We start from the raw sequence: 21,538 nt of genomic DNA on the forward strand, positions 1-21,538 counted from the left end.
AATGTGACATTTGTTATACCACGAAGTGGTTTGACACATAAGGTAAGATAAATAATGTGTTAGAGCTGCAGGAGGAACAAATTGATATGTGTCACTTATCTAGCAGCGATTATGAAGCATGTCAGCTAAAATAAAGAGAACCGGGTTCTGCATGAACAGAAATATAAATTGGGACAGAGTGCATCTTCACAGTGTGCAGTTTTTATGTTGCTAAAAATTATATAAGAAATATGCTTAGTTTTTACTTAGTCTTTATTTTTAGGAGGTGTGGAAAAAAGCAGCAACATATAACCAAAAGTCTTCACATTTTATAATTTTATATATGATTGGATGTTTTATGTTTCTTTGATTTTTAATCCATGTCTGTTCAAACTTTCACTTCCCAAGAAAGTTAGTTTGAAGGCATGATCTTTTACCGCCCCTCTCTGGTGAAAACGGTTTATTACAACATCCTACCAATGCAAAAATCTTTTAACCTTGCATAATTGCTAAGCCATTTTGTTATATGTGTGTGACGCAATTTTTATTTTGATCGTGAAAAAGAAACCAGGCATACAGACAATAAACAGACTATTTCGGATAAAACTAAATATTTATTTATCATTGAAGTAATGTATTTGTAGGGACAAATGTGTGCACATTCACATGCAGAGTGGCTGTATATGATGTGAATGGTCAAAAATGTAATTTTAAATCTACCTAATCGAGTAAGTCAAATGATTTGTGTCTGTAAATGTGAAGCACAGTAAAGAAACGGTTTCACTAATCACAAAAAGGGATTAAACAAGGTAAAGTTGCAGTGTAACGCCTGTAAACATTCATACGTAACACACGTAAGACATCGCGTGCTGATCCGGGTCTTTTTCTGACAACGCAGTTTTAAAATTTATGGGAGATCTCATTTACACCCCCAAAATTAGCCCCTGTGTACAATTATAATGGCATAATGGTTGATCTAATTGTTCCGTTGGAATACATAAAAAGCAAAAAAAAAAAAAAAAAAAAATTATAAAAAAAATAAAATAAAAAAAATTGTTTGCAGATTATTTCCATCAATTTTTATCAGAAATGTTAAAAATGACGTTGGATTTTCAAGGTTTCAATTATAGTGTTTTTGGCAAATAATGGGATTTATTTAGAATTCATTGAATTATATTTATTTCTCAAAAACAACCAGTAGTGTCCCCTTTAATCATTCATTTTCCTTGATTTACTAGAGTTAAGTAAATTAACCTGGTTACATCCTAGACCAAGACACCAAAAGATGTCATAACTTGATAATAAAACAAGAGTCCAGTGCACACGGTGGCTGCCTCGCCTCGTAGGAGAGAGCACGCTGCTAAAACGTGACCACGCTGTGACACGCACGAATCGGTTTGAACCAATCAGAGCGCAGCTACGAACCAGAGGACGTCGCCAGTTGGCGGAGGAACGGCAGTAGGTGCGGCTATACAGGACGAGCGGCGGTCTTCTGGCTATAAGGGGAAAAAAATCACCACATATTCTCACTTAGACGTCTGTTTTCTCGCGTGGAAACCCGTTTGGAAGAGAACGAGGAGGTATTTTAATAACTGGATATTTCTTTGGACGACATTAAAGCGACGAATTTCGTGGTTTGGAGTTTACATAACAGGCTTTCCTGGTGTTCACCGGTTCTGCTACGGAGTATTCTGGTCATTCGCCTCCTAAAATAACAGGCTAGTTAAATATTCCGTCTTTAACAGTCATATTGGGTCATTAGAGTAAGGGACAAGTCGAAAAGTTTAGTGTTTTTTCAATATTTACGGGTTTTTCATTTTTCTGAAAAACAAGTTATACAACAAACCAGGCTAGAGCGCTGCAGCCACCAGGGTCCTAAAGCTCGCGGGGTTCGCGTCATCACAGTTCCTTGGAAAACTCACTTTTTTGCGTCCAAATGCTTCAGGAATCAGCTGTTTATCAATTCTTCCACATTATGGAAAAAGTTCTGTTAGAGCAAGGCTAATAAAAAAAAATCCGGGCTCAAGTTTGTTTGTTTTTTTCTTATCTGAAGTGACTTTCTATATTATTCTGCTTGGACTAACAACTGCCTGCGAATTGGAATAATAATCAACGGAGCTCCGTTAAAAGAAGAAGAAGAAGACTGCTGATATCATTCACGAAAGGAATAACTGAAGGGCTCGTCCAGTTGAGTAATGGTCATTAATACGATCCACTGGTTCCGGAAGGGTTTGCGGCTCCACGACAACCCGTCGCTGAAGGACTCCTTGCTGGGGGCTGATGCAGTCCGCTGCGTTTACATCCTCGACCCCTGGTTCGCTGGGTCTTCCAACGTCGGGATAAACAGGTGGAGGTGAGAACAGCAACCTAATAACACACACCTCACAATGCATTCATATCAGGATTTTTACCAGGATTAAAATTAGGTCAATACAACATCAGATTATATCAATATTTGGGACAAACTGAAGTAAAATGCAGCATCTGCCAGGGGAATAAGTGGAAATCCGGTGATGCAAATCAAAGAAGTTCAGTGTGTGGTGATGCAAGAAAGCATTTCTTAGAACAGTTATTATACAGCAAGAAAACTTAACATTACTTTGATACCCTTAAAGAAAAGCCTGTGCAAACAGTTAAATTCAAATGCAACCTACCAGCAAACATGACCTTTAAGGAGGTTGATGTTGGAAAACCACAAGACATCCTGTTTGCCACTCACAATGTAGGGGACATGTGAGACATGTAGAACAGAGTGCTACAAAGATGCGAAAATGGCAGAACACAATGGTGGCAGTATGATGCTGTGTTGCTATTCTTCAGCATAGATAGGTGTGATGGATGGAGTTGCATAATGGTTGATCTAATTGTTACGTTGGAATTGTAAAGAGCTAAAAAAATTGTAGATTATTTCCATCTATTTTTATCAGAAATGTTAAAAATGATGTTGGATTTTCACTAGAAAACTTGCAAAGAAACCTCAGCCCTTTTATTTTTAAAAATATTTTTGAAGGAAACACATTCTTAATTGAAAGCAGATCTAGAGTTACTAGACTTCATTAATGTTGTAAGTGGACAGAAAGTTACTACAGGTACAGAAGAGACTCACAGTGACCCAAATTATTACAAAGGTTTATAAAAACAGTCCAAATAAGACTTGAAATAACAATGAGGGGATAGAAACACACAGAGTTACCAAACCAAAACATAACAAATAAAATCAGATGCAAATTTAACTTGATGAGACTCAGATAAAAGACCACAAAATTACTATATTTGACAAGTGAAATGAGCCTTAATGAGACTTAATGGATGGTAAATACTTCCAAAATACAAAATACAAACAGTTGGATTTCTATTGTTTCTCTTCTCATGGGTTAGTTCAATTAAACGTAGAGGTTTGTGTCATTGAATGAAGAAATTAATCAAAGATTAATAAAAAAAACATGGCTGCTGTGAATCAAAGTAAACCTTCGCACATATAAAACATGGCTTGACCCTTCAGAATCAAACAAGTTTCATCCACATTGTTGTCCTTTTCAAGCATATAGATCATTATTTGAGAAGTTAGTTTATGTCTACTAAAGGATGGCTTACAAATAAAAAAAATACAGCTAGTTCATTATTATATAAATGAGCAAAGGTCAAAGTATCAATAATCTGACTGATATATAAACCTGATTACTCATAGAACCAATGACTTTACTCTGTTGTTGTTGTTGTTTCAACTGATCTTCTAAATATTAATGATTTCCAGGACATCTGAGAAGTCTCTTGTATGTTTTTTAGAGTTTCTAGAATGTTATTTTTGAATTAATATCTGTATCATTGAAGTTTTTTGAGATAAACTTACACAAAGTAGAATAAAATGGAATAAGAGACTCACGTTTTCATTCTTAAAAAACAGATTCATTTAGAATCAGATCCTACATCCTTATAAATATATTCCAAGTGACTGTTGTCAGAAGTGACCTCATTATATAAATCCAGCTGTTCTGTGAAGGCCTCAGATATTTGTTGGATCGCTTTAGTGAACATCCAGTACTATGAAGTCCAAGGAACACAGCAGGGAGGCCATGGTCAACATTGTGGAGAAGTTTCCAGCAGCTGGAAAGACTCACTTCTTAACATTTAGAATATGTCGACTACTATCATTAATTTGGCAAATTTTAGCTTTTTTTGAAGAGCAAAACGTCTTGTTTACAGTTTGTACCTCAAGCAATGTAGATCATCATCCACTAATTATGTTTGAGATATTGTTTTTAAAGGAATGGCTGAAAAAAATCAGTGTATATTTATGTAAAGCTAATAGATTAAAGCTTATGCTAAAGCTAATTCAATTTTAAAAAATACCTTTTTGAAAGTATTTTTAAATGTTGTTGTATAACCCATGTATTTTCAGAGTCATTGGGAATTAATTGTGATGCTGTGTGCAGAAAGGATATCCTCCAGCAGTCAGTCATGGATTCAGTTTAAAATGCTTCTGACTGGAGACTATCCTGACATCCTAACAGCTCAGTTTCCAGGCAGCAGAAATGATATTTCACAGTAGCATCTTAAATCACACCAGCAATTGTTAACCAGTTCTGCTAATCCACCTCATTTGCTTTTGCCGCTGAGAAAGAAATTGTCAAACATTTGCAGCAGTTCCAGTAAACCATGGTTGTACAAATTATTGTAGAACCTCGCCGTGTTGCTCTAACCGCATAAAATGTTGATGTAGCGCATTAACGTTTACTTTTGTAGGGGTTTGAATACTTTCCCAGGTTATGATGTCGGAGGAATGTTTGTCCCTGCAGAGTTGTCCTTTTGTTAGATTGACGCTTTGGCCAGTCAAAACATGCATTCCCTCTGACCCAATCATTTCTCCATGTCAGTCTCCACTTCAGCTGCCGCTGCGTGTGCAAACCTCAGCGTGTTGTTCATTCATCAGTCCACAAATTGATGATGTTGTTTCCATCCAGAGTTTAATGTCATCTCCGAGAGTGGAGCTTCAGTTCTGATGAGCATCCATGTTTTTCATTCAGTGTTACGCAACAGCAGTCAGCTGTGACGCAGCGCAAACGCACAATGCCCTGATTCCTTCCTTCGTTCCGTTTACTGTGTACATATTCAACATTTCCATGCAGATTTTGAGTCAAAACACTATTAACACCGCATTACTCTGAGACTTTTCTCGAATACGGTCGCTCCAGACGACTTAATCACGGTAACTTCTCACTTCTCGCTGACTTTCTCCGGTCTGAAACAAGTAGGTCAGTGTGTCAATAGCAAACCCTTCAACTCTGTGGTTTGTCTGACCTATTCCTGCTGTCCTGGCAGACTGAAAGACCCCAGCTTGGTCCACAATGAGCTCTAATCCCCGCAAAGCTGATGTCGTCTGATATTTACTTTCACATCATGATTACAGACTCCTTCTTAGTGGTCGTGTTGGTGTAGAATGGTTCTATGAAGTAGTTAAAGATAAGAGGGAGAAACAGTAAAAGTTGGATACGGATGGGATTATAATTGAGCTGTGTAGTGGTTTTCTTTCTGGGTCAGTCTCACGTTGTTAAGCTGACCTTGGATCAGAACAGCTGTCAGCTTAAACCTCCATCTTTGTCCCTGAAGAGGTGCGTAGATTTCAGGGAGGGACGTCAGATGGTGACTCAACTAATCTCAACTAATTTAGCCAAGAGGAGAAGGTGAAAAGTTTCAAAAAGTTTCCATCGTCAGGTCATGGAAGGTTGTTTATGGTGGATATGGGGAGTCATTTTATTTGTTGCTCAGTGTTGTTGACAGGCAGGGAAAACTAGCATTTTAACACAAGGTACTCTTTAAATAAAAGCTTAACTCAAGTGTAAGAAAGCTTCAGAGTGGCAAGAAAAACACTTTAATTTTACAGAAAAGCTCAAAAATGACAAAAGATATCCTCTACTCCCCATCTATTCTCTAAAGTGTTTTAAGAAATGTCCAGATCTGGAAAAAATGAACCTCATGGTTTTTTCACCAAATATTGATTTCTGATCTCTTCCTGAACGAAAACATTAGTATTATTGTTTCTAAATAAATATTAACTTGTTTTCTTTGCATTATTTGAGGTCTGAAAGCGCTGCCTCTTTTTGGTCTCATTTTCTGCAAATAAACACAAAATTTTGGGGGGAAATTTCAAGGTTTCCCCCAGAAAACTCAAGTCTGGTGGTTGGGCTCTTGGCATTGATTCATCCAGAGGTCATTGCATTTTCGAGTTAAAAATGTTCAAAATTGACAGGAAATTTGAAAATATCACTTGATAATTATGTGTTATTAAAAGATTAGGGAATTAATACCTGAACAACAAATATAAAATCTTAAAAAATGTAAGCATTTTAAAAAGACTTAAAAAAAAACAACAAACAAACAATACTTTGAAGAGTAAAATAAGATAGAACATTTTTTAGAACTATCTTCCTGTTCAGGAAAAGTAAAAGTGAGTTTAGTCTCTTTCACCTATATATACATATATGTATTAAATATATCATTTATTCAATGTGGTTTCAGAAAATGCTGCTGAGGTTAATTTGTGTCATTAGGACATTAAATAACATCTGTTAATAATAAGCTAAATAAAAGTTTTATGCAGCTCTCTATGATATAAGTTAGTTTTACATTGTATGATTAATTTGTCTGACACAAAAAACAAATACATTTTCAACATTTTCTTAATTCTTCCACTGTATAAAGATTGTTTGATTCATCCAGTGTTTTTGTTTGATTAGTCATAAATTAAATCCAAAATAAGCATTGAAGTTTTCTTTAGTAACAGTTTGAAAAAGTCTCAACAATATTAAAAATGTCACAGCTTTAGAGCTGCTGTTACAACAGCAGGATCATCTCTTAAAAATACAGCTTTGCTTAATAGAAAGTTTAAAAATGGCCACTCAGTGTTTGGATTAAATTAAAAATAGCAAAAGGTTTTTAAAATAACGCCTCAAGTAATTGTATTAATCATCTTAGGTTATGGGCTTGTTGTATTATAAAGGAACGTTGGGATTAAATGTTCCCAGTATAGATCCTGTCTTCAAACCAGTTTAACTTTTGAGTCATATCATAGATTAAATCTGAACTGCACTCTGTTTCCTTTCTGTATAAATATAATTATTTTGGATTGAGTTATCATTGGATTTCATTCTTTTTATTGGAAGTATAGAAAAGAACGTCACTTAAATAAAAGTACAGGAGCTCAGAGATTCTGACAGCCATCTTGAGTTTCTTCCATCGTCAGCAAACTGTTAGCATGTTGCCCTGTAGTCCAACCCACTTTTGCTTTTAGTTTTTTGGTCTTCTCCTTGGTGTACATGTTGGAGTGTTATTGATTTATTGAGAGTGTGGACAGGTGTAACAAGTTCAAACAGGTGCAGTTGATGAGCACTTTCTTAGTGGGAAAAGTCATAAAATCTGTATAAAATTCTTATTTTGCTTAAGACCAACTTAAACTATATATGCTGACACATTATCTACCAATGCACATGCATGGCGACTGTTATGTCTTTCATTACCCATAAATAAAGTATTAATCAAACACTAAGTATGCTGATGATTATTTTTAAAAAGTTGAATCTTAGAGATAACATCTGATTTCTTGCCCAGTTATTTGTGTACAAACACCAGCTTCTTCTGCCTTCTCCCATTATCACCAGTGACACACTTACCTCTGCTTCACCATCGAGGTTTGTCAGTTTTGTCTTGGTTTACTGATGTTTCTGATTACTCATCTTTTCAGCCTTGTGAGCTGCAGCAACATAAGATCAAATTGCTTCTTTCAATTCTCAAAAGTGCAGGTTTTTGGATCTGGTTCACCTCAGATGAGAGACATTGTTCAGATGTAGGTCATCACAAAGAAACGTTCTGTTTTGGACATTCAAACGTAGAAAAACACTCTTATTGCTGTAAATTTTGTGCATAACATCTGATTTATTTCGAGGTCTCCGGGACATCCAGGAAGCTGGAACTAGAGCGCCACATGCAGGTTCAGAAGGAAAACTGGTTTATATTAAATTGATGTTTGAACTTGGAAAATTAAACTAAATCTATCCTATTCTCGGGCCTGCATTAGTATCATAAAATATCCAATGAAAATGAGTTTAATTTGATTCCTGATCTTAAATTGTTTCCTTTATTGAGTATATTTTTTCTATTTTCTCCAACAACAGCGTTCTTGTTTTACACCAGTTTTAATAAATAAAAGTTTGATGCAGCTCCTCTTCCTTCCTCTCTGCAGGTTCCTGCTGCAGAGTCTCGAGGATTTGGACTCCAGCCTTAGGAAGCTCAACTCCCGTCTGTTTGTGATCCGGGGCCAACCCACAGATGTCTTTCCCAGACTCTTCAAGGCAATTTGACCCACTATATCCCACACACTCGGGTTGCTGCTGGACTCTCATGGAAGTCCTGAATAATCGTTTTAAATCTGTTTTGCAGGAATGGAAGATCACTCGGCTCTCTTACGAGTACGACTCTGAGCCTTTTGGGAAAGAGCGAGATGCTGCCATTAAGAAGCTCGCCTCTGAGGCCGGAGTGGAGGTGACAGTTCGCATCTCCCACACGCTCTATGACTTGGACAAGTGAGTTGTCACACACCAAACAGTCCTGCTGCTGTTATTACTGTGTTGTTTGAAAACCAAATGTTTCTTTTTTGTGCTTATCAGGATCATAGAGCTAAACGGGGGTCAGTCTCCCCTCACCTACAAGCGGTTCCAGACTCTCATCAGCCAGATGGATGCAGTGGAGCTGCCTGCAGAGTCCATAACGGCTGAGATCATGGGAAAATGCACTACGCCGCTGTCTGATGACCATGATGATAACTTTGGGGTTCCCTCTCTGGAGGAACTGGGTGAGTTTAGCCTAAAGATGCAAACAATTAATCAAATTACGTTTAATATTCAATGAATGATTTATTAGATTAAAATAACACCGACTTAGACCTTACTATGTTGTAGTTTGGCCTCCATCTAGCAGAGGGCGCCACTAGTCATCTGTAAGCAGAGAAAGCTGATTCAGAATTAAAAATGGAGGAGATGTAACAGAACAGGAAAGAGAAACAGTTCAAACCGAGTTTTTATGTGGATTTGTTTTAAAATATAAACACTCGACAAACTTCTGAAATTTCACACTGACATTGATGGAGCAGCATCCACTTCTCAACCAAAAATTCCCGATTTGCTACGAAGGCGATGATGTAATGAGAGAAAAGCAGAAGGCAAAGCGCAGAAAAATTGCAACATGATGGAAAAAGACATGATGTCGGTAAACACAATTGATTTTGAGGGCTTTCTGAGTTTAATAATGTGAGAAACATTTTGCCCTTTATGGAAAGACAAAACTCCAGTTTTTAGCAAAGTGGCCACTTATCAATTAATCATTTGTCAATCAATAATTTGAACCAACTTCAGATTAAGTTGAATTTCTAGTTCAGCCATTCTTAAACAGCATAGAAGGAATTCTGATGATGTTCTGGGATATGAAGATGGCTGTAAATTGTGTGCTTTTATCATGAACTTGCAGGTTTTGACACCGAAGGTTTGTCTTCGGCTGTGTGGCCTGGAGGAGAAACCGAAGCGCTCACTCGACTGGAGAGGCACCTGGAGAGGAAGGTCAGTCCCAACTTGGTTTTTGTAAATCGCCTCGTCTTCTTGCAGTTCTAATAATGTGACTGGTTTTGCCATCAGGCGTGGGTGGCGAACTTCGAGCGTCCCAGAATGAACGCCAACTCTCTGCTGGCGAGTCCGACCGGCCTCAGCCCGTACCTGCGCTTCGGCTGCCTCTCCTGCCGCCTCTTCTACTTCAAACTCACCGACCTTTTCAGGAAGGCGAGTGTTTTTACCACCATGATACTTTTTGCTTTAATGATGCAAGTTTAATTATTTTCATTTCCGTTAGCTTTATATGTAGTCGAGTTTAACATTAAATAGAATAATTAAAGCCAAATGGTAAAAAGTTATTGGTCTTAGAAAGTTCAGCCGACTTTGATATGAATCCCTCATCCTGAGTAAGCATGTGGCGACAGTGGGAAGGGAGGACTTATTTTCAGCAGGAATGAAGAAAATCCGGTTTAGTTTGAGCGGTCAGCTTGGACTTGAGTACTTTCTATAAAAAAAGAAATAAACAGCTCAGCATGGGATCCATGAAAAAGAAATACAAAACAAAAATAGCACCCAGCAAAATCTCCATTAATGAGATCATCCTTGAAAGAAACAACAAAAATACAGAAGAGAAGACAAAGTCAGCTGCAGGAAGAGTAGCATTAGCTTTAATTAGGAAAAATAGCTCCATCTACGTCTTTGTGTGGAACCAAATCACAAATCATAAAAGTGACAGCTAAACACTGAGTCACTGCACCAGAAATTTCATAGTAAATGTCAGAAACATGTCCATCAATCTTCTTTTTCTGGATAAACACAGAATAACTGAGCGAGGAGTAGATTTAAAGTAAGAGACAGCAGAAGTTTTGTTATTGACTTCATCCAGGATTCAGACTCTGAATGTTGCTTGATGTTAAGAAATATATAAAACACAACTTTTCTATTTTGCCGTCTACCCCGAAATAACATAAAAAAATCTCTAACGTCTGATTGCAGGTGAAGAAGAACAGCTCCCCTCCTCTGTCGCTGTACGGCCAGCTGCTGTGGCGCGAGTTCTTCTACACAGCCGCCACTAACAACCCCTGCTTCGACAAGATGGAGAGCAACCCCATCTGCGTCCAGATCCCCTGGGACCGCAACCCCGAGGCGCTGGCAAAGTGGGCCGAGGGCCGGACGGGCTTCCCGTGGATCGACGCCATCATGACGCAGCTGAGGCAGGAGGGCTGGATCCACCACCTGGCCCGGCACGCCGTGGCCTGCTTCCTGACCCGGGGAGACCTGTGGATCAGCTGGGAGGAGGGCATGAAGGTAGGGGACGCCGACTCTGAGTCACTGTCAGGTTTCGCAGAACGTATCGGACCGTTTTGGTTTGGTCTTCAGGTGTTCGAGGAGCTGCTGCTGGATGCAGACTGGAGTGTCAACGCCGGCAGCTGGATGTGGCTCTCGTGCAGCTCTTTCTTCCAGCAGTTCTTCCACTGCTACTGCCCAGTTGGGTTCGGCCGACGCACCGACCCCAACGGAGATTACATACGGTACCGTCACTGACTCGCACTCCGAATTTAACGTTTCACTCGTAGGTCGATTCTGGCGACCGTACATTCTTAGAAGGTCAACAGCCATAAAATTGTCTGAGGTTTTTCAACCGTTTCAGGGTTATTGTATGAAACAAAATGAAGATGTTAATTTTTTCCTTCTGAAGTCTTTTTTGGATGAAAAATATTAACGGAAATGAACTGATAATGTCACAATCGGTTTAGTCAGTGGATCGGATTTCAAATGAAAACATGACCTGATTGAGGAAAAATTGATGTCATTTTTGGAGTCAGTGGTGCAAAATGGTCCTAATTCAGTTGAAAAAAAAACTTCTAAAAAATATTTTTTGTAACCTAGTGTAATCTCAGGTCTAAAATGTTGTCCTTTCATATTCTATGTGTTTTTTTGACATCTGTCCTCGTCTTCGTCATTGGCTCTCTTCTGAAGCTAAACATAAAAAGCTAGATACTCTCTGTACAAAAACCTTTTCACTACCACAGTTAAAGCTGTAGAGCATCACAAAATATGCGATTTTCTTATATTTGAGTTGTTGAAACCTGCAGGAACCATGTCTCACCTCCTTAGATAGTTGAATAATCTCTGTTTCCATCCCGCTGCTCAGGCGCTACCTGCCCATTCTGAGAGGATTCCCAGCGAAGTACATCTACGATCCGTGGAACGCTCCGGAGTCTGTGCAGAAGGCTGCCAAATGCATCATCGGCATGCATTACCCCAAGCCCATGGTGAACCACGCCGAGGCCAGCTGCATCAATATCGAGCGCATGAAGCAGATCTACCAGCAGCTCTCCTGTTACAGAGGCCTCGGTACACTGACCCGTTACTTTCTTTCTCTCTTGTTCATATGTGAGGTATCCTTCCACGTCGATTGACTCTTTATTGTTTACATCCTCAGGCCTTTTGGCTACAGTTCCATCCAACACTAATGGAAACAATGAGACGTCCTCAGATGCTATGGCGTTCTCCGTCGAAGCTTCACCACAGCCTGCTGCTCCAGCAGGTAAGAAAAAAAAAACAGCTGCTCCTCCTTTTTTTACATTTCTCATTAAAATTCAATATAAATGCGATTTGTCTTTGTTTGACTTTTCAGCCTATCAGATGCCAGTTCATTCAGAGACAGACTGGCGCAGCAGTATGATGGTTTACCTGCAGGGGGATCCACAGAACAGCACCAGCACACACAAGCAGGGTAAGGTTTAGCACATTTATCACTTATGAATTATTCATATTTTCATGTTAATCTGATTGTTTTAATCGACTCTGATGATTGTTTCATCTTCCTGAAGTTCCCAGTTACGCTCCAGCTACCAGCATGATGCGCTACACTCAAAGCAGCCCGCAGAATCCAGGTCCTGCACTGCAAAAAGGTGCAAAATAAATCTGTTTAAATGGGCGATGTGGAGAAGTTTCTGTGAAAACTTTCTAAATGTGACTTTTTCTTTTTGTTTGTCTCCAGGATTTGAGCATCATCCCGTCACACAGACCAGCGGAAAACGTCCCAATGAGGACTCTGGCCACGGCAGAGGCTCTAAAGTCCAGAGGCAGAGCAACCACTGAAGAGTTAGTGGCACGTTTATTTCACACACTCATCCTCACTGGCTTTACTGGGATGAAATTTGATGTTTTATGAAAAAATCAGCTTCCGATTCCTTATTAGGAACACCAAACATCACATTTTCTAGATTAATTTTGATCAATTATGATGATTTCTCGCTAACCCTGTCAAAATATAAAATAAACACTGAAGGTACAAATTTTCATTGGTTCACACAAACACGACAGAAAACAATCTGATTTGTTTTTCCTTTCTTTCAGACGTTTCTGCACATCGTCCTTCATATTATCAGCCAAATCAGACCAGACACTAAAGGACTAAATGTTTACCTCCAGCACCATGGTGTTGCATGAACGCACCATAAATGCACACACACACAGACACACACACACACACACACACACGTCCCCTGATTGAACAGACTGTGGACTCTGATGAGAACTGCACATCAGCGCCCGCCGGTGAGGCCGCGGCGGCTCTCACTGAGCGCTTAATATTGACAAACATCCTTGTGTATATAATGAATTTGCAAACTGCAGCTCACACAACTTGTACATATTTGGATATTGTATGTATGTTTTCTCTCCTTGTGTAGCCATAAACCCATTGATATATTTTTGATATGAGATCATGGATAGATCTTTTTTTGTTTTGATAGTTCTCAATAAATATTAATAATAAAAAACATTTAAAGACTTTCTGACAAAAACAAAAAACACTGAGAGCTTCTGTGTTTGCTAACCATCGTTTTCCCCAAACTTTGTTCTTTCTTGACCCACCTATCGTAAACTGACAAACAAAGACGAAGTGTTCTGGTTGATCTCAGTAATTGTAGACGTGTCTCATTCCTTTCCAGTGTGGAGGCAAAATAACATTAACCATCTTGATGTTGCCCTTTTTTTTAGTAGTTTTGGAGAGTAAAAAAAGGACTCAAGAGTCTTTGCATCACAGTGACTTCCCTGTAAAATCCTTAATAAAGAAGTGTCCCACAAACAAGACTGTAGCGTCTTCATTTGAATCATTGTGAGTTTTATCTTGAACACATGAGGAGTTTATATAGTTTACCATTTGATCATTATGTTGCTTCTGCAGCCGGTTGGATTTCAGCAACAAGGTAGTTCATAAAGCTCTATAAGACGGAAATAAAAGAATATTGCAGTGGCAAATTAAAGGAAAAACAATAAAGAGTTGCAATCAAGACTAAAACTAATGATGTTCCAGTTATTAATTGAAGCCAATCATAACCAAATGGGTTAGGATTTAAACAGTTTATTCCAGATTAGAGGAGTATTACAACTAAAGGCTGCTTCTCTTCCCACAAAAGATATATCTTTAAATAAATAAAGTAAGGTCACATCAAAGTGAGTAGATTCAAACATAAAACAGTCATTAAGGCAACAAAAAGAGGCTCTTATGTTGGGTATTGAATAATTTACAGATTGGTGCTGCAGATAATTGAATATTTCATCAAAATCTTTCAAATACAGATACAAGACCCTAACTTGGCAAAATGTTCCAAGGGGCTTTAGAAAAGTAAATAAATAAATCAGAAATTAGCCACTGAAAAATTCAAGATGGCTGCCGTGGTCATCAAGGAAATCTGCCAATATTAATCAGAGTTGAATACTTTTGGTTTCAAGTGATACATAATTAGAGCCATAGAAATCATATTTGCTGATAACTTTTTCATTTTTCAAGATGGCCCCCATTGAAAATTAATATGTAAAATGAAAGTGTTTGTATATCTTGAAGCATAGAAATCATTTTTTTTGTGTGTCCATTTTCAAAATGTCTGTTGTCCCAAAATTCAAGAGGAATATCAGAACCATAAACTGCGTGTTGAGCCTGTATTTTGAAGCCTGTATCCACATTTGAAAGATTTTTAAAGTGATGTGGTTTATCAGGTCAACATCTACCAGTTTATTAGCATTAGTCTCGTTCTTCACTCCTCAGCAGTCCTGAGTGGAGCCACAGGGTTAAAGAGCGGCCTCTGCTGCCGGAGGTTCAGCTTAGCGTAGCTCATCTCAAAGTCCTTCTTGGTTCCTACGATTACGTCCAAGCTGCCGGAGCGAACGTCGTACCCATAGGATGCCAGCTTATGGATCCGATACAGCACTATCTGCGTGGTGAGCTCCAAGACGTTTGGGGATTCCTTCACCTGCTCGACGCTCGCCCCGGCATCCATCAGTCCCTGAAAGCGTCCCGCCAAGGTGGCCAGTGAGTAGTACAAAATGGCCGGGCAGCGGATCACGACCTGCTTCAGTTCGTCCTCGGAGCAGCTGAGAGCATCCTGGACGTAGGCCAGCGCCTGCCGCATGGCTTCAGGCTGCAGCTCGGAGATGGAGGCTCTGAGGCTGGACACCAGGCTGAGCAGCTCCTCCGTGGTGAAGCCCCTCTCCCTCAGGAAGCCCAAACTGTCCCTCCAGCTCTCGGCTGGACGCAGCAGGATGTACGGGTTCTGGCTGAGGAGCTTCTGCAGCCAAACCCGGAGATTACCCTCATCCCCGCCCAGGTCCAAGTAGGTCTCTCTGAGGGTGTGGATCACCTCCTGGTTGCTCTCCACAGGTCGACTGAAGCTCTGCAGCGCGCTGGCCATCAGCTTGCTGATGATCTTCTTGTTGAGGCGAAGGCTCTGGAGGTAGAGGATGTTGGCCTGCTGGTTGCTGTGGTGGCTTACAGTGAAAAAGGAAGCTGGGAACTTCTCGATGATGCTCAGAAGGGCGCGTTGGCCGGAACATACGGACCCCCAGAGGTCCCGCTGGGCCTCCACGTCCTCTGGTCGGCACAGGACGGCCTCAGGGTGGGTCTCCAGGATGTGGGCGATCACCGCCGTGTCGGCGCCCATGTCTCTCAGCAGACCGGCTGTCTCAGCCACATAGGCGGTCTTCTCAGACAAGACCCAACCCTTCAGCTTGCGGACCTTTCTGATGTCCACTGACAGCTCGTACAGAGAGTCAACCGTGCGTTGATTCTCCTGCCGTTTGCTGTGGGAGGTGAGGGAGGCGGAGGGAGGCAGGCGCAGCCTCATCTTCTGGCAGGAGGCGCACAGAGACGTAGTGGTGACACGAAGCATCGCAGCGGATCTCTAAAGAAGAAAAAGAAGAAGAGCGTTCATTCCTCCAATCTGTGAAGAGTTGTGACAGCTAGCATTCAGCTAGTCCCTGAATTACTGCAACTATTTGCACAAGTCTCATAATCACTGACCATTTAGGCCTAATGCAAAAACCACTATCTCCATGGAGAGACATGGTGGTGGGAGCATCATGCTGTGGGGGTATTTTCAGCATTTTTGGTATATTGCTCTTGTATTTATTCCCTATTTCTACCAGATAACAGCAATAATTGATGGGAAGATAATTCTCTTAAATCGGTACTACTCTAACTTTTTGCCCTCTGGGCCAAAACTAGCAAATTAAAACAACTCACAGGCCTCAAATTTTGTTGAATTCAAAATGCAAAAATTTGTACGTTGTAAGTTTTTTTTTACCTGCTAAAAAAAATAGAAAAACAAAAAAATATAAAACATTTTCTGGGTCTATTTTGTTTGAATTTCAGTTGTTTTTAATTTTGTTGGGGATCAAAATCATTTGGACAAACATTTTGGACATTGTTGACTCAGGGAGCTGAACACAAAAGCAATCCACACTTTTCAGATTTTCATTCGTTTAAGAAAATATGGAGAAAACTTTACATAATTTTCTTTCCACTTTATAATAGTGGAATATTCTGGGTATCATAAAAACATCCGAATGTGGGAACAAATTAAGGATTGTGTATAATTTAGACGGGGAAAAAAAAACACTTATTATTGTTTTATCTAAAAGGATTTAGATAAAATGATCTCCACTGATTACAGTTCTCCCTGCAGTCTTCCACATGTGATGCTGCATGTGCCTGTTATGTATGTATTCTGGCTGCACCAGGCCACAGCTGCAGAGCCGCAACACGGAAGGAAATGATTGCAACGACAGCAGCCAAAAACATTCATCTAAACATACAGTTTATTTGATATCAAATGAACAATAATGCGGATTATTTTACCGGTTTTAAGGGGCTTTGTTTGCTGTGACTCCGTCGTCATTCCCACTGCTCTGCTTTCATAACGCAACCTGGTGGGCGGAGCTTGTGAGGCACGTAAAGGTACGTAACACCGGATTTGACTTTTTCCAGTCCAAACAGAGTAAAACTCATGTTAATAACACTATATGTCTATCACTAATATAGTCTTTAGAATAATTTAGTCATTAATTTATTAAAACTCTTCATAGAGCTGTCTTTTGATTTGTCTCTAAATAATATAAGTTTATTCATAAATTACTTATTTAAAAATGCACAATGAAAAAAATAAAAGTTTATAAAAATAAATAAAAGTTTTGTAAAATAAATGTTTGCCTCATCTTTTATTAATTTATGCAACAACTTTTATTAGACGGAGGAGAAACGAACCTAAACAAATAAATACATAATACACAGTAAATTTATGGATTTATGCAATATAAAACCAAAGACAAGTATAAAACTTAAATAAAAGAGAACGATCAAACAGATATTAACAGAAAAGGTTTTGAATGCACCACTCTGAAGTGAATCTTTATTAAAATACCTTGAAGTTGTTTGCAAGATTCCATGATCAAGAAGAAGAAGAAACGGTTTCACTGTCTAGCTAAATTATTTAAATTAATATTCTTTAAATTACTGATGCACATTTGGTTCGCACCTCAAATTTAGAGCTTAGTACAGCGTACGGAAATGTTTTTATACAAATGCTTTAACTTTGAAAAGCTGTAACCGGATGTGGATTCACGTTCAAGCGTCGTGACGACGTAAACTTCCGTTACAGATCAGACAGTAGCAGCAGTCCGCGCCTCCAGAGCTTCGCTCTCAACAAACAAGCAAAGCTAGCGGTCTGAACGGACTCAACATGTTGTCTTACATCATCGGGGTGAGTTTTCTTCTCTTTTGCAACATTATTTAGCTCGTTTAAATATCGGCTAGCTTCTCAGAGCTAACATTAGCCAACACGCAGTTTTTCCACATGAAGTCCAGTCGTCCTCCCTGCAGGAATTTGCGTGACTCATTTGTCTTGTTGCGGGGGGATTAAACCAAGATGACTTTTAGTCGCGACAACGCCCCGCAGGGCTCCTGCCCAGCATGTAGCTAATGCTAGCCGGTGGTCTGCTGTCTGACCTTCCTCTCGCAGCTGATCCGAGGAGGCTTTGACAGCATCATCAACCTCATCTTCAGGCTGCTGTTCTCCAAGAGGAGACCTGCCATCACCTTGGAGGACCCCAACATCAAATATGCACTCAGGTTAATCGACAAGCAGGTAGGAAAGAGGCTGTTTAGCAACGTCTGGTAATGTATGCAAGCTGCTGGTGCGTTCACGTGACAGCTGAAGTGTTTGATCTGATTGTTTTGTTTGCTGTAGATTGTGAGTCATGACACGAGGAAGTTCCGCTTTGCTCTGCCTTCTCCTGAACACGTCCTCGGCCTGCCCATTGGTCAGCATGAGCTGCTAAAACACACACACACACACACAATTTTTATTTCGACCACAAAGGCAAGATTTTGTGCACACCTAGATTTATTTTGACTGAGTCCCTCTACCCATAGATCTGAATATCTGCTAATATAGATAAACAGATCATCTCATAGCATTGCAATACATTGTCATTACAACACTGCTGTGTGCAGTGTTGTAATGACACTGCACACATTACCAATGCAAGCAGTAATCACATAAAGAAATGTGATTGTATCACTAAAATGTGATTGTATGACCAAACTGGAAAAAAAGTAAAACTATCAATCCTGACAATAAGAAATATTAAGAAATAACATTGGAATTTTATTTCTTAATATATTCCAATAAATGCCAAATTTACTCACACTAGACTAGAGTATTGATATTGCAAAGGGCTGTTGCACTGGATTAGATCCCAGTGCAACAGTCTGCTGGATGGAGTCTCTCACTAGAGTAAAGTGCTAAAGGTCACAGAGTTTTGGAATCTCCTTCGTTGATCTTTGTAACCTTTGAACTTCTGAGGCCGTCACAGAAAAGCTGCACTGATGCTGAGAAACAAAATGACACAATGACAGAAAAAGGCAACTTTTAGAGCAAATGAATTGACCTGGATTAGATTGAAGTGGAACTTAATAAATACACATTTTACAGATTCTCATTTTCCTTTTGTTACATAAAATTTATTGGAGTGCAACATTTTTTTGGTGTCTTTTCTCAGAATTATAAAACCGACATCCATCTCTGCTTTCGTCTTCAGGGCAGCACATCTATCTGTCCGCAAAAGTAAACGGGCAGCTCGTCGTCCGCCCGTACACGCCCGTCTCCAGCGACGATGACAAAGGCTTCGTGGACCTGGTGGTGAAGGTGAGGTCCAGAAGCAAATCGCTTCTCTGCCCATCTATTGCATTCCATGAACTTAAATGTCTTCTATCTGCTTTTCTCTAATAGATTTACTTCAAAGATGTTCATCCTAAATTCCCAGAAGGTGGGAAGATGAGTCAGTATTTGGAGAGCCTGAAGCTCGGCGACACAATCGACTTCAGAGGACCCAGCGGTCTTCTCATCTACAAAGGCAAAGGTGAGATCTGCTGGATTTGATCAATTTTCACCTTCGAACAAAAAATAAAAACAAGTTTGGAATCTTTATTCTTTTTTGTATATAAAATAAAACTGGGCAGAATGTTTTAAAGTTGTTGTACAAATCTTGAAAATTAAACTGAAGAGTTTTGAATCATTAAGCTCATAAGAAAAAAAGAGCTGAATTAGCGTCACTGCTACCAGCTGCTCGTCTTTGGTGTCTGACCTGCTGGTGTCTGTTTCTGCAGGTGTTTTTGCCATTCAGGAGGATAAAAAGTCTCCAGCTGTGAACAAGACGGCCAAGCATGTGGGCATGATCGCTGGAGGAACAGGTGAGTTAGACAAACACCATTTGAGCTTCTGTTTGCTTTCTGCCAACTCAAACCAGTCAGATAATTCTGGTTCACTAGATGATGTATCTCTATAACCACCGGAGATTATGTGAAAATCCCAGCAAATGGAAATATTATTTTTCTATGTGATCATTTACTTGTGGAGCTGATTTGATGCTGCAGCGTTGTGAGATACTCATACAGAAATTTTGTCATGAGAAACTTTCATTTGTGATTCTCACGAGTTCAGATTAATCTGATCAGCTGACTCTTTCAAACACAATCGACTCCAATTATTTAGTCACCGATTCTTATTTTAACTGCAAAACTGTGTAGTTACTCATAACACCAGAAGCTTTCTTGTTCTTTCCGCAGGAATCACCCCCATGCTGCAGCTCATCACCGCCATCATGAAGGATCCTCAGGACCAAACGGTGTGTCATCTGCTGTTTGCCAACCAGGTGAGGTCCACAGTTTATCAATAATGTTCTGCACATGTGAAGGGACCGTTGTACAATAACCCAACTCCTGCGTCCTCAGAGTGAGAAGGACATCCTGCTGAGAGACGAACTGGATGAGATTCAAGCCAACCATCCAGACAGATTCAAGCTGTGGTACACGGTGGACAGAGCACCTGAAAGTAAGTCCTGGAAGAGTGTTTGACCTGAAATCTGTCAGGTTTAAAAGCACTTCAAATGTCAACTAACCATTAAAAACAGTGTTCAGAAGACTTAACCTTGTTAAAGTGGGATGCAAACGCTATATTTAGCTATGAAACTAGTAATTTAAGTCTGTAAACGCATCATGATGTGATGCACTTTCAGTTGAATATATGTGCAAAGGACTATATACAGAGCCTTGAGGAACTCCAAAATCTAGTTCCATTTTCAGATTAAACAGACTTAATGCAGGATATGCAGTGTTGCACATTAATCTGCTCTGACCATTTTGCATAAATTAACTAGTGGAAATCAATCTTGAAATGTTTAGTTTGTTGAGCTTTTTTAATTAATATTTTGTAAACTTACCAGATTTTGACCAGTTTAAAAAAAATGCAAGACTCAAGGTTTGCATCCTAGTATTTTTACCCACTATGCATCTAAGAAAAGTTAATTTTACAGCATGAACAGTGACATGCAGTTTGTGTGGGGAAAGTGGCGCCATCTAGTGAACATAAATGAGGTTAAAGATGAAAAAATAAGTCTTACAGCTGAACTGTTAGTTATTTGTAGTTTTATTTTTAAAATATTCAACTTGAAACTGTTGCAGTTCCATGTTTTCACCAGCAGGTGTCATTAAAAACAAACTTTTCTGTGCTCAGACTGGGAGTACGGCCAGGGCTTCATCAATGAAGACATGGTGAGGGGGCATCTGCCCCCCCCTGGTGATGACACGCTCATCCTGATGTGTGGACCTCCACCCATGATCCAGTTTGCCTGCAACCCCAACTTGGACAAAGTGGGCCACTCCCCAAACCGCAGGTTCACCTTCTAGACGTCGGTCCGTTTAGAAGAAAAGGTTTGGATGTTTAAGGGCGTTGTTATTGTCTCTTCCCTAACGGCACTAAAGCAGAGGGATTTGCACAGTTTAAACAATGTTTATACAGCTATATTTTTGATGCAAAGGAATCGCAGCTAGGACCAAATCACAGGGGAAGCGTTGGATAGACCCGGAAGTTGGGAATCATGGTGAGATGGGATTTTTAGTTTGGCGTTGAGACATGTGAACAAATGGCTGTTCATCCAGTGCCTTAAAACCTGCAGAACTCTATATATTTTTTTTTGTTTAAGGTCATCACTGCTTCATTGTTCTTGAACGCCACCAAGCTGAACATGTTAGATTTTGCTAAATGTTACCCAAAGTGTAAATCTGGTTGCTTGTATTTAACATGGAGCATAAAAATCTGTTGCTACTGAAGAAACGTCTG

The 21,538-nt window shown here is 39.6% G+C and overlaps 3 protein-coding genes across 3 annotated transcripts; 2 read left to right on the forward strand and 1 right to left on the reverse strand.

Moving 5' to 3' along the window:
- The first annotated feature begins 1,431 nt into the window (after positions 1–1,431).
- Positions 1,432–13,676, forward strand: cry1a (cryptochrome circadian regulator 1a). Its single transcript, XM_055020464.1, has 14 exons — positions 1,432–2,332; positions 8,216–8,324; positions 8,413–8,555; positions 8,640–8,824; positions 9,496–9,584; positions 9,660–9,800; positions 10,569–10,880; positions 10,953–11,104; positions 11,728–11,930; positions 12,019–12,123; positions 12,214–12,312; positions 12,410–12,490; positions 12,580–12,683; positions 12,939–13,676. Exons 1-13 carry the CDS (start codon positions 2,175–2,177, stop codon positions 12,678–12,680), a joined length of 1,878 nt encoding a protein of 625 aa, XP_054876439.1. The 5' UTR covers positions 1,432–2,174; the 3' UTR covers positions 12,681–12,683; positions 12,939–13,676.
- Positions 13,677–13,931: 255 nt separating this feature from the next.
- LOC129351553 (transcription termination factor 2, mitochondrial-like) lies at positions 13,932–16,806 on the reverse strand. The gene is made up of 2 exons (XM_055020463.1): positions 16,720–16,806; positions 13,932–15,763 (listed from the first exon to the last, which is right to left on the reverse strand). The coding sequence occupies exon 2, from the start codon at positions 15,749–15,751 to the stop codon at positions 14,621–14,623; it is 1,131 nt and encodes a 376-aa protein (XP_054876438.1). The 5' UTR covers positions 15,752–15,763; positions 16,720–16,806; the 3' UTR covers positions 13,932–14,620.
- A 682-nt stretch (positions 16,807–17,488) lies between these two features.
- On the forward strand, positions 17,489–21,532 carry LOC129351524 (NADH-cytochrome b5 reductase 3). The gene is made up of 9 exons (XM_055020413.1): positions 17,489–17,620; positions 17,879–18,004; positions 18,107–18,179; positions 18,960–19,066; positions 19,151–19,280; positions 19,528–19,611; positions 19,987–20,072; positions 20,152–20,251; positions 20,933–21,532. The coding sequence occupies exons 1-9, from the start codon at positions 17,600–17,602 to the stop codon at positions 21,103–21,105; spliced, it is 900 nt and encodes a 299-aa protein (XP_054876388.1). The 5' UTR covers positions 17,489–17,599; the 3' UTR covers positions 21,106–21,532.
- Positions 21,533–21,538: the final 6 nt, after the last annotated feature.

The sequence above is a fragment of the Poeciliopsis prolifica genome, unplaced genomic scaffold (assembly GCF_027474105.1).
Source record: "Poeciliopsis prolifica strain line A6 unplaced genomic scaffold, Auburn_PproV2 SCAFFOLD067, whole genome shotgun sequence".
NCBI lineage: Eukaryota > Metazoa > Chordata > Actinopteri > Cyprinodontiformes > Poeciliidae > Poeciliopsis > Poeciliopsis prolifica.